The 15,728-nt window shown below is 39.6% G+C and overlaps 1 protein-coding gene across 2 annotated transcripts in view; it reads right to left on the minus strand.

Moving 5' to 3' along the window:
- Positions 1-15,728, minus strand: part of hsf2 (heat shock transcription factor 2) — a 45,889-nt gene that overhangs the window by 7,266 nt on the left and 22,895 nt on the right. Inside the window, exons 7-10 of one of the 2 annotated variants that reach the window (XM_072251582.1) lie at positions 13,601-13,682; positions 13,377-13,507; positions 11,037-11,276; positions 9,740-9,845 (exon numbers count right to left, since the gene is read on the minus strand). In XM_072251582.1, the coding sequence (XP_072107683.1) occupies positions 9,740-9,845; positions 11,037-11,276; positions 13,377-13,507; positions 13,601-13,682 (559 nt within the window). The remainder of the gene's footprint in view (positions 1-9,739; positions 9,846-11,036; positions 11,277-13,376; positions 13,508-13,600; positions 13,683-15,728) is intronic. The other variant, XM_072251583.1, reaches the window with a different exon arrangement.

Genomic DNA, 15,728 nt, shown 5'->3' on the forward strand with positions numbered 1-15,728 from the left:
ACCTCCCAATAGTAACAGGGACATCAAGGAGCAGATGGGGAGGCAGATTCTGGAAAGCAGTAACAATAATAGGGTTGTCATGGTGGGAGATTTTAATTTCCCAAATATTGATTGGCATCTTCCTAGAGCAAGGGGTTTAGATGGGGTGGAGTTTGTTAGGTGTGTTCAGGAAGATTTCCTCACACAATATGTAGATAAGCCTACAAGAGGAGGCTGTATTTGAACTGGTATTGGAAATGAACCTGGTTAGGTGTCAGGTCTATCAGTGGGAGAGCGTTTTGGAAACAGTGATCATATTCTATCTCCTTTACCATAGCATTGGAGAGGGATAGGAACAGACAAGTTAGGAAAGCATTTAATTGAAGTAAGGGGAAATATGAAGCTGTCAGGCAGGAACTTGGAAGTAGAAATTGGGAACAAATGTTTTTCAGGGAAATGTATCGCAGAAATGTGGCAAATGTTCAGGGGACGTTCTGCATAGGTATGTTCCAATGAGACAGGGAAAGGATGTTAGGGTACAGGAACCGCAGTGTACAAAGGCTGTTGAAAATCTAGTCAAGAAGAAAAGCTTACAAAAGGTTCAAAAAACTAGGTAATATTAGAGATTTAGAAGATTATAAGGCTAGCAGGAAGGAGCTTAAGAATGAAATTAAGAGAGCCAGAAGGGGCCATGAGAAGGACTTGGCCAGCAGGATTAAAGAAAGCCCCAAGGCATCCTACAAGTATGTGAAGAGCAAGAGGATAAGACGTTGGCAAATAGGACCAGTCAACTGTGAGAGTGGAAAACTGTGTATGAAACTGGAGGAGATAGCGAAGGTACCTAATGAATACTTTGCTTCAGTATTCACTACAGAAAAGGACCTAGGCGATGACTTAGAGCAGACTGAAAATCCTGAGCATATAGACGTTATGAAAGAGAATATGCTGGAGTTTTTGGAGAGCATCAAATCGGATAAGTCACTGGGACCGGACGAGATATACCCTAGGTTACTGTGGGAGGCAAGGGAGGAGATTGCTGATCTTCTGGCAATGATCTTTGCATCAGCAATGGGAACGTGAGAGGTTCTGGAGGATTGGAGGGTTGCAGATCTTGTTTCCTTATTCAAGAAAGGGAGTAGAGATAGCCCAGGAAATTATAGACCAGTGAGTCTTACAGAGGAAATATCAGGGGCAAGTTGTTGTTTGTTTTTTCACACGGAGTGTAGTTAGGGTGTGGAATGGGCAGCCGGCAACTGTGGTGGAGGCGGATACAATTGAGTCTTTTAAGAGACTCCTGGTTAGGTACATGGAGCTTAGAAAAATAAGAGTGCTATTGCTAACCCCAGGTAACTTCTAAAATAAGTACATGTTCGGTACAGCATCGTGGGCCGAAGGGCCAGTATTGTTCTGTAGGTTGTCTATGTTTCTAACTTGAATCTGTGGAATGCTCTGCCACAGACCGCTGTTGTCAAGTCTATGGGTACATTTAAAGCAGAAGCTGTTAGATTCCTGATTGGTCGGGGCATCCAGGGACATGGTGACAGGGCATGTGTAAGGGATTGAATGAGGTCCGGGATCAGCCATGATGAAATGGTAAAGCAGACTCCATGGCCTAATTCAGCTCCTATGTTTATGGTCTAACTAATAAAGTCATAAAGAAGAAACATGAAGGTAACCTAGCCAATAGTACCAAAGAGGATAGCACAAGTTTTTTCAAATATATAAAAGAGTGAAAGAGAGGCAAAAGTGGATATCAGAAAATAACACTGGAGAAGTAGTAATGGAGGACAATGTGGATGAACTAATTAAGTATTTTGCATCCATCTTCACTGTGGAAGACAATAACAGTATGTTCGTAGTTCAAAAGTGCCGGGGCAAAAGTATGTGTAAGTGCTATTACTAGGGAGAAAATGCTTGCGAAGCTGTATGGTCTGAAGGTGGATAAGTCACCTCGACCAGATGAACTACAGCCCAGGGTTCTGAAAAAGGTGGATGGGGAGACTGCATCAGTGATCTTTCAAGAATCATTGGATTCTAGCATGATTCTGGAAAACTGCAAATGTTACTCCACTCTTCAAGAAGGAAGGAAGGCAGAAGAAAATAAATTATAGGCCAGTTAGTCTGACCTTAGTGGTTATGAAGATGTTGGAATTGATTGGTAAGGATGAGGTCTCAGGGTACTTGGAAGTACGTGATAAAATAGGCCAAAGTCATCATGGTTTCCTTAAGGGAAAATATTGCCTGACATTTTAAAAAAGGAGGGAGAGAGAAACCGGGGAATTATAGACCGGTTAGCCTAACGTCGGTGGTGGGGAAACTGCTGGAGTCAGTTATCAAGGATGTGATAACAGCACATTTGGAAAGTGGTGAAATGATCGGACAAAGTCAGCATGGATTTGTGAAAGGAAAATCATGTCTGACGAATCTCACAGAATTTTTTGAGGATGTAACTAGTAGAGTGGATAGGGGAGAACCAGTGGATGTGGTATATTTGGATTTTCAGAAGGCTTTTGACAAGGTCCCACACAGGAGATTAGTGTGCAAACTTAAAGCACACGGTATTGGGGGTAAGGTATTGGTGTGGGTGGAGAGTTGGTTAGCAGACAGGAAGCAAAGAGTGGGAATAAACGGGACCTTTTCAGAATGGCAGGCGGTGACTAGTGGGGTACCGCAAGGCTCAGTGCTGGGACCCCAGTTGTTTACAATATATATTAATGACTTGGATGAGGGAATTAAATGCAGCATCTCCAAGTTTGCGGATGACACGAAGCTGGGTGGCAGTGTTAGCTGTGAGGAGGATGCTAAGAGGATGCAGGGTGACTTGGATAGGTTGGGTGAGTGGGCAAATTCATGGCAGATGCAATTTAATGTGGATAAATGTGAAGTTATCCACTTTGGTGGCAAAAATAGGAAAACAGATTATTACCTGAATGGTGGCCGATTAGGAAAAGGGGAGGTGCAATGAGACCTGGGTGTCATTATACACCAGTCATTGAAAGTGGGCATGCAGGTACAGCAGGCGGTGAAAAAGGCGAATGGTATGCTGGCATTTATAGCGAGAGGATTTGAGTACAGGAGCAGGGAGGTACTACTGCAGTTGTACAAGGCCTTGGTGAGACCGCACCTGGAGTATTGTGTGCAGTTTTGGTCCCCTAATCTGAGGAAAGACATCCTTGCCATAGAGGGAGTACAGAGAAGGTTCACCAGATTGATTCCTGGGATGGCAGGACTTTCATATGAAGAAAGAATGGATGAACTGGGCTTGTACTCGTTGGAATTCAGAAGATTGAGGGGGGATCTGATTGAAACGTATAAGATCCTAAAGGGATTGGACAGGCTAGATGCAGGAAGATTGTTCCCGATGTTGGGGAAGTCCAGAACGAGGGGTCACAGTTTGAGGATAGAGGGGAAGCCTTTTGGGACTGAGATTAGGAAAAACTTCTTCACACAGAGAGTGGTGAATCTGTGGAATTCTCTGCCACAGGAAACAGTTGAGGCCAGTTCATTGGCTATATTTAAGAGGGAGTTAGACATGGCCCTTGTGGCTACGGGGGTCAGGGGGTATGGAGGGAAGGCTGGGGCGGTGTTCTGAGTTGGATGATCAGCCATGATCATAATAAATGGCGGTGCAGGCTCTAAGGGCCGAATGGCCTACTCCTGCACCTATTTTCTATGTTTCTATATCTGTTGGGGAATTCTTTGAGGAAATAACGTGCAGGATAGACAAAGGAGAGTTGGTGGATGCTGGGTACTTGGGTTTTAAGGCGGCCTTTGACAAGGTGCCACACATGAGGCTGACTTACAAGTTAAGAGCCCATGGCATTACAGAGAGATAGTAGCACAGATAGGCTGAATGGCAGGAGACAAACAGTGGGAATAAAGGGAGCCTTTTCTGGTTGGCCACTAGTGACTAGGGGTGTTCTGCAGGGACTTCCTTTCACATTATATGTCAGTGATTTGAATGACAAAATTGAAGGTTTTGTGGCCAGGTTTGCGGACAATAGTGGAAGGGCAGGTAATATTGAAGAAGCAGAGAGGCTGCAGCAGAACTTGGATTAGGAGAATAAGCAAAGAGTGGTGGTATATTAATATGTTAAACAAAGAATAAGATAGTGTTGGAAAGGTATAGTCATGCACTTTGGCAGAAGGAACAAAAACATAGACTATTCTCTAAATGGGTAGAAATTTGAAAAACCCAAGAAACTTGGGAGTCCTTGTGCAGGATTCCCTAAAGGTCAACTTTCAGATTGAGTCGGGGGTGAGAAAGGCAAATGCAATGTTAACATTCATTCTGAATGGACTAGAATACAAAAAGCAAGAGTGTAATGCTAAGGCTTTATGGGGCACTGGTCAGGCCTCACTAATGTGAGCAGTTTTGGGTCCCCTATCTAAGAAAGAATGTGCTGACATTGAACAGGGCTCAGGGGAGGTTCAAAAGAATGATTATGGGAATGAAAGGGTTATTGAATGACGTTTGACGGCTCTCAGCCTGTACTTGCTAGAATTTAGAAGAATGGGGGAGGGGGGGCCTATACAGAGTGGATGTGGAGAGTATGTTTCCTATAGTGGGGGAGTCTAGGGCCAGAGGGCAGCCTCAGAATAGAGCAGGGTTTCCAAACATGGAGTCCACGGACCCCTTGGTTAATGGCAAGGCTCCATGGGATTAAAAAAAACCCTGAATAAAAGGATACTCATTTAGAACGGAGATGAGAAGGAATTTCTTTAGCCAGAAGGTGGTAAATTTGTGGAATTTGTTCCCACCGGTGGCCGTGGAGGCCAGGTCATTGGATATATTTAGGCGGAGGTTGATAGTTACTTGATTAGTTAGGACATGAAAGGTTATGGGGTGACGGCAAGAAAATAGGGTTGAGAGGGAAAATGGATCAATCATGATAAAATGGCACTGCTGTCTCGATGGGCCAAATTACCCAAATCTGCTCTTATCTTGTGTTCTTACGGATATAATATTACAAAGCTAAAGCATTCATTTTTCAACTACTTGCATTTGGATTCAGTTCCTAAAATCCCAAAACCTCACAAAGCTACAAGTATGTAATGACAAGCTGCACTGGCTATATATCTACTCTATATTGCTGGCTGGTGTTTCCTTACTGCTACAATATATTCAGAATTATTTCCCTGAATTATTCTATTTCACTGAACAATATGATAACTTGTATACTCATTGCACAAGAAACTATTTGACAAGAGTAATTTGTGACGGAGGGCCACCGTAGTGAAGCCTTTAACACAAAGCTATTACAGCTCAGGCGTCAAGAGTTCATTTCTGATGTCATCTGTAAGGAGTTTGTATGTTAATTGGTCATTGTAAATTGCCCTATGATTAGGCTAGGGTTAAACTGGGAGTTGCTGGGTTGTGCGACTCAAAGGACCCCTCCCTGGCACACCTCTGCCACCTGTGGTGCTTGACCCTTGCCATTTCCAACATTGTTTGCTCCAGCCAGATTTACAAACTCGCTCTCCACTCAAGTTGACAAATACAGTACTGTGCAAAAGTCTTACACCCCAGCTATATATGTGCCTTCAGACTTTTGCACAGTACTGTTAGTGTAAAAGTCCACCTCAAGCTGAACTTCAAGATGGGATTTGCAATAGATCTCTGCCTTGTGAGAAATCAGCTTCCAGGAACTGGGACAACTAGAAGTCAGGCCAGGTACTAGCTTTTGAAAGGCAGAATATAATATTAATGGTAAGACTCCTGGCAGTGCGGAGAATCAGAAGGATCTCGGGGTTCGAGTCCATAGGACACTCAAAGTTGCTGCGCAGGTTGACTGTGTGATTAAGAAGACACACGGTGTATTGGCCTTCATCAATCATGGGATCGAGTTCAAGAGCCGAGAGGTAATGTTACAGCTATATAGGACCCTGGTCAGGCCCCACTTGGAGTACTGTGCTCATTTCTGGTCACCTCGCTACAGGAAGGATGTAGAAACAATAGGAAGTGTGCAGAGGAGATTTACAAGGATGTTGCCTGGATTGGGGAGCATGCCTTATGAGAATAGGTTGAGTGAACTTCACCTTTTCTCCTTGCAGTGACAGAGGATGAGAGGTGACCTGATAGAGGTGTATAAGATGATGAGAGGCATTGATCATGTGGATAGTCAGAGGCTTTTTCCCAGGGCTGAAATGGCTAAGACAAGGGACATAGCTTTCAGGTGTTTGGAAACAGGTACAAGGGGGATGTCAGGGATAAGTTGTTGTTGTTGTTGTTGTTGTTGTTGTTTTTTTTACACAGAGGGTGGCAAGGGTGTGGAATGGGCTGCCGGCGACTGTGGTGCAGGTGGAAACGATGGGGTCTTTTATGAGACTCCTGGATAGGTAGAAAAATAGAGGGCCATGGGTAAACTTAGGTAATTACTAAAGTAAGTACATGTTCAACACAGCTTTGTGGGCCAAAGGGCCTGTATTGTGCTGTAGGTTTTCCTATGTTCTAAAGCATTAGATGTCAGTGTCTTTGATACAGGATGATGAAAAATACATGATGAAACAGGCCCTACTGCCCCTGACTTGACTAGACTAGAGAAGGAATAATTACTGGACAGTTTGAATAAGACATGAAACAAAACCAGAAAGAATGTGATCTATTGTAAGAAGTTAGTATTAACACAACTGAAACAAGCTTACAGCTTCTTATTAGCACAAGATAGATTTCCTATTTACTCTTGGCACATATCTGTTATATTATTAATGCACACAAGCTTCTATAAACAGATTACTAGACAAAGTGATCATCAGCAAAATTAGTTAAATGCCATAAACATAATTCAAAATACAGCGGATTCCGGTTAATTGGGACACATTGGGACCAATACATTTTGGCCTAATTAAGCAGCTGCCCCTATTAGCCAAAGTTTTATGGAAATAGTTTAGAAAAAGACAAACTACATTTAACTGAGCTACAGATTATGTATTTAAATGAAACAGACCAAATTAGAACACTACCAATATTACTACAGTACTATAAAAACTGTCTATTAGTTCCTAATAGATATTGACAGAGGAATTCATAGTGTACGCTGCTGTCTTTTTTTTGATTGAATGTAAATGAACAAAATCTGCGCTAACACCTTGTGCAGATAATGGACTGCCTTCATTGCCTTCCTGAATGTCTAAAAAAATCACTACTTTTTAAATTCAGTGTTCATTGGCACAAATGAATTACCTAACACAAGCATACGCAAATACCGTCATTTAAAAACAGTTCGCACTTAACACTGTGTAGAGTAGTGGTCGCCAACCTTTTTAAGCCCAAGATCCCCTACCTCGGCCTTAGTGAAAGGCAAGATCTACCTAGTAAATCGTTCAAGAGAAAAAACAACTCAGACTGTACTTCCAACTTGAGGCCTTTTATTTGGGCTAATTGTATTTGAATTACATAAAATGCTTTTGTCAAACTTTCAAATTAATTCAGCCAAGAAAACACTGTAACAAGCATATCAAAAAGGTCATAGCTACCTTTCTTTAAGAATATTACAATACTTCATACCTTTTGTAGTAACTTCTACTTTGAAAAAGGACCACTCGACAACTTCATGTCCAAAGGGACGACTTTATCTGGGATGGCAAAACCAATGCGGCAGAGGGGCTTATACACACATGCACAGAAAAGACTGGAAGTAGAACCCTGCAATCCCGGAAACAACCTCTGTTTACAAACAGCTTTCTGTAGCGGGAGTATTGCTATATTACCATTATCCTAATTGGTACTAACTCATCTTTATAATGCTCATATTACAACACTTCTCCCCCTTTAAATTCCAACATTCCCCAAATGTAAAAGAACTGGGAAACAAAAAACGGTGGTGTCATTAGCTTGAGTACTCCTGAAACTTATACTAGTGTCTCAGTAACAGTTTACCAATACAAAGCACCTGAAAAACATGGCAAATTCAACATTCAGTCTAACAAAGGGAACTGTCCATTATGTCAGGAGGTTTGCGAGAACGCTGTGCTGAAACGGTTTGTTGACTTGCTGCCTGAGATAAAGAAACGAGGAGCTCAAGGAACTGTCAGATGATGCATGGCTACTGGATTTAGGGTTTCTGACAGACCTAACGGCTAAATTAAATGCACTTAACAGCGAGCTCATGGGAAAAGACCAACACCTGTGCCACATGATAAGTGCAGTAAATGTGTTTAAGACCAAGCTTGGTGTTTGGATTTCAAATTTAAAGAACGGGAGACTGACACACTTTCCCAACTTGGAGAAACTGTTATAGGCCATCAAGGAAAAAAAATGCCTTTCGCCCTGAGCAGTACTGTGCTTACCTAGACAAACCTGCAATATAGTTCGATCAGCGTTTTGGGGAGTTAATCGTCATGAAAGATATTGCTGCATTCATTTCAAACCCATTTCTGCCAATCGATATAGAACAAATAGCAGACAAATTCCAGCAAGTATTTGGTGTGCCAAGTGATATTGAAATGGAAATAACTGACTTGCAAAATGACATCGAGCTTAAAGCAAGATCAAGGGACGGTGACTTTTGGGGGGCTTGTCAGGGAGCCTTTCCTCATCTCACCACATGTGCACTAAAAGTCAGTGCCTACTTCGGGTCAACTTATCTGTGTGAAATTGCATTTTCACAGATGAAAATTATTAAATCTAAGTACAGGAACTGTCTTACTGACAGACACCTCACAGACTGTCTCAGACTGGTTGTCTATAGTTATGAGCCAAATTTCAGGGAACTAGCAGAAAGTATTCAGCCCAAGTCATCACACTGAGTGCAACAGTCAATTTTTATTCATTTATTTTTCATGTTGAAATAAAATTAAATAATGAAACTTAGAATTAAAGGTGTTGTAATGTGAGCATTATAAAGATAAGTTAATACCAATTAGGATAATGGTAATATAGCAATACTCCCGCTACGGAAAGCTGTTTGTAAACAGAGGCTGTTTCCAAACAGAGGCTGTTTCCAGGGTCGCGGGGTTTTACTTCCGGTCTTTTCTGCGCATGTGTGTATAAGCCCCTCTGCCGCATTGGTTTTGCAGTCCCAGATAAAGTTGTTCCTTTGGACACGAAGTTGTCGAGTGGTCCTTTTTCAAAGTAGAAGTTACTATATATGCCCCACATATGCGCTCTAGGGGTAAAATTTGCTTTTGCATCAGAAGGTTTATCAGGCATAATGTATTTGTGTATTTATTTTTCATTTTTTTTGGGATCTACTGGGAAAGTCTCAAAGATCGACCGGTTGGCGACCACTAGTGTAGAGTCTAATGGCCACACAAGTGCATGTGACTGACACTAGTTAGAAATTGTTGCATTCTCCAAATCTTTATTTTCATTGCAACATTCAAGATGATAGTCGATACCTTCGAATTCCTTATAGTTTGTAACTTGAATTAGTGAAACCATTTCATTTTCAATCTTAGCTGTTTCTCACCTCTCTAACCCCGAATGCTTGAATTGCAGAGAGCAAAACAGTTCTAAATTGTCTTACTGCTTATTTCTTAGACAAAAATCACTCCTTTTTGAACACACACATGCAGCTGACACTATTTCAAAACTGTTCGCTCAAAGCATGGTGTAGCATCTAACAGCCTCATAAGTGCACGCAAATGATGCTAGTTGGAAACTGCTTAGCAAATCTCCTGCCCCAATTAACCAGAATTCACTGTACTTAATATATAAAAAAATAAAATCTAAGATGTAGTTTTATCTCAGGAATAATTAGGTAACATCTGGTACAAGTGAAAAATCCAGTTCAGACCTAGTTACATGATGGGTACTTACATCTGACAGAATATCTGGATCCACATTAAATTGTTTTCCTGATAACGTAGCCTGAAAATCTTCTAAACTACAGTCAATACTGTCCAAATAATCCATAAGTTCTACCCTGCAAGACCAGAGATTGTTTAATACTTGTTGATGTGGTATTGATTCAAGCTGAGGAACTTTGAATGACCAACTCTATGTTTATGACATATACTATGACAAAATCAGTGAATCGCATAAGTAAATAAAAAAGCTGAATTCATAAATGCATGCATTTTTATAAGGTATACTCATGGAAGAGCCAGTTGTGCACAGTTTCACATCATACAACTTAAAATGCTGATCTCATCCTGTCATGAACATATATTGACTTCATCTAGAGTCCTAAAAGAAATGGTGTTGGCTGTTGCTACTATATACAAAGAAATAATTTGTTAATTTGTCTACCAACTAAGAAAATTTCAAAAACATCACAATCTACAAACTAATGCAATTACTTAAGCAGACAAATGCAACAGTCAGTAAGCACACAGCAAGATTTTAATATGTAGTGTAAAAATACACAGAATATATTTCCACTTCTAAGTTTAAAACAAATGTTCCAAGTGGAATAAGTGGAAAGGGTGATTGACTTCAAGTTCCTAGGTGTCAATATCTCTGAGGATCTACCCTGGACCCAATATATCGATGCAATTACAGTGAAGGCACAATGACGGCTATATTTCATTAGGAGTTTTAGGAGATCTGATATGTCACCAGAAACACACTCAAATTTCTACAGCTGTACCATGGACAGCATTCTAACGGGCTGCATTACCACCTGGTATGTGGTATGTGGAGGGATACTGCATAAGATTGAAATAAGCTGCAAAGAGTTGTAAACTTAGTCAGCTCCATCATGGGCACAAGCCTCTATAGTACCCAGAGTATCTTCAAGGAGCGGTGCCTCAAAATTGCTGCATCCATCATTAAGGACTCCCCCCCCCCCCAGTCACCCAGGTCATGCTTTATTCTCAATGTTGCCAACAGGAAGGAGGTACAGAAGCCTGAAGGCGCACTTCAATGACTCAAGAATAGCTTCTTCCCCTCTGCCATCTGATTTCTGAATGGACATTGAACCCATGAACACTACCTCACCATGTTTTTATTTCTATTTTTGCACTCACTTACTGAAACTTCTTTTAAAATTATGTATTGCATTTTACTGCTGCCACAAAGTCAACAAATTTCATGACATAGGCCAGTGATATTAAACCTGATTCTGAACGCGTATTGCATCAAAAATCAAAAATAAAACTTTACATTTACTCACTTGCCAAGAAGATTTATGTTCTGTGAAATAACTGCATTGTCTTTCAAAATGGAGTCCATCATAGATATGGGATCTTCAGAACTTATTGATGATTCAGTATTTGTTATTTCAACATTGTCGTTTATCATAGTGTTCATAACTTGGTCTGTACTGCATACATCCATTATCTCAGATGATGGAAGTGATTCCTGATTTTCAGCATTTACTACTTTATATGAAGAATTATCCTGTTCTGTAACTCTGGAAAGATCAATAAGAATGTACAAAATATTGATTCAACAATATTGAATTTTAGAACTTTTTTAAAGTTGCTTTTTTTTTTACACAGATATATGAAAAGAAAATTAAAGACACAAATTGGGTACTTTATAACATACCCTCAGCGATAGTGCTAAAGGACAGCATCTAACACCTTTCAAAATCTCCATTTTCCAAATGGTACTAATCCTTCAATTAAAATAAATCAATTTAAATATTGTTAGTGGATCTCCATAACACTTTCCCAAGTTGCATGGCTTTGTCCAGTCCAAATCATTGCAGTGATTTTTTTTCTCTTGCTGAATCGCCATTATTTAGAAGCACTCACAGTATGGTTTAAAAAAACAACAAAGAACATACAAATTGAAGAGCTGCTTACTTTTGTGGTATTTTCTACGGGTGTAGGGACCTAATACCACAGAAATCTGGAGGAACAGATCCAATGGAATCATTAAGTTATGCAAAGTCATGGAAGTATTCTCAGAAGTACTTTCATCACAGCACAAAGCCACATTTTGTACAGTAGCATTAATCACAGTATATTTTCATAATTAATGTTGCAACAACCAACTTTGTAGGTCTCAGCATACCCAAAATTGTTCCTGATTGTCTGAGTCAAAACTAACTGGAGAGTTTTGAGGTCCACAGAAATCATCTGAAATTCCCATTTTTTTTGTGTCTCCTGAACAACGTAATCAGATCTGATTTGGAAGTTCTGTTCCTTCCTCTCCACCCCTTTATCTTTCTTACCCATCTGGCTTCACCTGTCACCTTCTAGTTATCCTCCTTCCCCTCCCCTAACCTTTTTATTCTGGCGTCTTCCCACTTCCTTTCCAGTCCTGAAGAAGGGTCTCAACCTGAAATGTCAACTGTTTATTCATGTTCTATCTATGAATCCTCTATATATTAAAAGTAAGTTGAAAAGATGCATATTTAGAAGGACACTACACCACACAAAACCGAACAGAGCCTGGCTGTTAATTCTGTGATTTTTCATTGTTAATTTTAAGGATGAAAATTAAGAAGCTGACAAATGTAGTCAATCAAGATCATACAGCACTTTTTCCCCACCCCCAAATGAAAGAATTCCAACACAAATTTCCTCTAAACCTCCAACCATGTATCTTTAAACCCATGGCCACTAGTTATGGACACCTCTAAGAAAAGTTTCTAATGCCTCTAGTTTTGCATACCTCAATCAGATTCCTCTGCAACATGCTCAGCTCCAAGAAAAATAAACCTGGCCTACCTTGCCTCCCCTTATAGCTAAAATGCTCCCTCCCAGGCAACAACTTAGACAATCCCTTGTACATCTTCCATTACAATCACATCCTTCTTACAGCATACCAACCAGAACTGCACAAAGCTTTCCAGTTGTGATTCAACGAATGTTTCATAAAGTTGTCCCAGAATCTTCCTGCTTTTATATATCTCAGGATACTAATTCTAAGTATCCCAGATGCCTTCTTAACTATCCTATTCACTTGTGCTGAAGCTCAAATTGGAATACTTAGGCTCGGATACCCCAAGTTTCTCTCATCATCTTTACTGTGCAACCTCGGAGGAACTTGCTGGCCCTGAATTTTAACTATCTCCCATTTAAAAGACTCACACTTGTTGGATGATGTTTTACTTGCAAGCAGGTGCTCTCAATCCATTTTCACCAAGTTCTGTTGCATATTATTGAAATTGGTCCTTCCACGATTTAGAATATTAGCCTATTTAATTTCATGAAAGTAGTAGACTATCCATATATTGGCTCAAAAATTGTCCTGGATACACCATTAAAAACTCTACTCCATCTAAGCCCCTCACACCAAGGCTAAGTCAATAGAAGGATCAATAGTTTATAACAATGAAGGTAGAATCTGCCATAACTTTAACCTTGCACAGTCCTGTGATTAGCCCACGTATACACTCATCATCACTCACTGACTGTTGATGGGCAGGAATGTAGTATAACCCCAAAGTGATGGCCCCTTCTTATTTCCAAGTTTTACATTTACAGTTAACATTTCTGCAACTGAATACTGTAATTCAACAATCACAGTATGCAAAATAACAATTGGGAATTAATCATACTCATTAGTAGCAAATACAGATGCTTCATCCTTTTCAGATTCTTCTGTTGGCCTGTCTGTGATGTCACAAATGACAATATCATCTAAGTTTCTAACACACTGCTTCACACCATTTGGTCCATGCACAGGTACCTAACAAGACAGACATAAATTTTAAAAATCATTTCCAACCTTACATCTTAAAAAGTGAAAAAAAGTTAAAACTTCAAAAAGATGCTTATTTACATGAGTCGCATCATCAGGTTCTTTGACTATGTGATGAAAGTATTTTGGCTTAGATGGTCCAGAGGTATTAATCATTATTGGCCTAGAGTAATGAAAGAAAAGTTATGTACAAGCTTAAAATATAAACCAATATAATCTAAGAACCAAGCATGAAGTAGTAAAACTCAACTAGATTGTGCAACTCTAGCTTCTGGATTTATTAATATACACAAACAAGGAAAAACAAATTGGAAGGCTAGGCACTTGATTGATAAAGAATATTACTGTAGCTTGATAAATACTAGCTTGTTGCCAGGTCTGGAGTACCTCAGTTATAGAGAAAGATTGAATAGGTTACTCCTTGGAACTTAGAAGACTGACAGATTTGATAGAGGGTATACGAAATTACAACAGGTATAGATAGGGTAAATGCAAGTAGGCTTTTTCCACTGAGGTTGGGTGGGACTACAACTAGGGGTCACAGGTTAAGGGTGAAAGGTGAAAAGTTTAGGGAAACATGAGGGGAAACTTCTTCACTCAGAGGGACATGAGAGTGTGGAATGAACTACCAGTCCAAGTGGTGCATGTGAGCTCGATTTCAATGTTTCAGAGAAGTTTGGATAGGTACATGGACGGTAGGGGCATGGAAGGCTATGATCTTGGTGCAGGTCGATGGGAGTAGACAGTTAAAATGGCTTGGCATGAACTACATGGGCCGAAGGAGCTGTTTCTGTGCTGTACTTCTCCATCACCCTACAAATACATTATATCCTAATCAGAGCCAGAGGTACTCTTTCACTTACATAACGCAAAACTCTATTAAACTAGTAAGTGGATACAAAAGATGGCATCATCTAACTTCCATACAGCAGTGAATTTACTACTAACAATTTGCTTCACGAGTTATTTAACTTCAGCCTGATGGATAACATTTTGAGGTCTTGAAAACTCAGATTTCTGGGAGAATATAAATTTTCTTACCTCTTCAAGAAAATGCCCAACAGTTTTTATATAAACATTCATTTTGAGTAGACCAAAGGAAGAATAAGCACAGTTAACAATGCACCTCAGAGTTATTAACTCTGTACTGCCCTTTATAAATCAAAAACTGAAGTGGCCTCTCTAAAACAATGATAGTCAGACACCTCACAGCAAATCTAACAAGATGTTTATAAAAAAATTAGCAATTAGAACTACATTTGCATGACAAGTTGTTGTCATGTGGTATTTGAACCCTATATTAAAGAAAGAAAGTTGTACCATATATTCACGTACTTTCATATTAGACTAGGATTTTAAGCATTCACTGCTTGATTGCTATATCCATGGCAAACTATCAAGCTGCATGAGAAAAATGTTGCTTCAATCTATATCATTCTATACCCATGCTTTTACTCAAATGAGCAGAGCTTAATGGCAGAAATATTTAAAGGTCTACGCACTGCCATTTAAATTTCGAAATGCTTGTTACAAAACAGACAAGTAATCCACACGGCTCAACAGTATTTCAAAACAGCAATCAATCACCATTAGATTTTACCATCAATGGTCTGAACGGCCAATGAACCCATGAACATTACCTCACTATTTTTGCACCTTTTAAATATATATACATTTCTTATTGCAATTTGTAGTATATTTTCTGCATAGCACTGTCCTGCTGCCACCAAACAACAAATTTCATGACATAAGTCAGTGATAGCAAGCCAAATTCTGATTGCGTTATTTTTGTTGTCACTCACAAAGTCAATATGTTACTGGTAATCATCAAGCATTTATCTGAAACTGTACAAGTAAACAACTTGTGTGACAGAAGGCAGGATGTAATCCAAATTTGAAATTAAAAGCTACTATAAATGTAAAATTGGTAAGATTTCACAGTGCATATTGAGGTGCTAAGATATGCCAATTTGCAAATGTCTTGAGGAATTTCATACTGAAGTTAAATACTGAAATTTAAAAGCAGCTACAAAGCACGTTTTCTTATATACTTTAAGTGAATTAACATTGCAATATGTACAAAATAATGCAGATTACTTTCTGAAATTTCTTAGAAGTAAATTAAAGAACATTATTCTCATGAGCTTGAATATCCAGAAAAAAATCATTTCATAGTCTTGGGGAAATTAACACTTACCATTCTACCAAC

This window comes from Mobula birostris, chromosome 2 (assembly GCF_030028105.1).
Source record: "Mobula birostris isolate sMobBir1 chromosome 2, sMobBir1.hap1, whole genome shotgun sequence".
NCBI classification, from domain to species: domain Eukaryota; kingdom Metazoa; phylum Chordata; class Chondrichthyes; order Myliobatiformes; family Myliobatidae; genus Mobula; species Mobula birostris.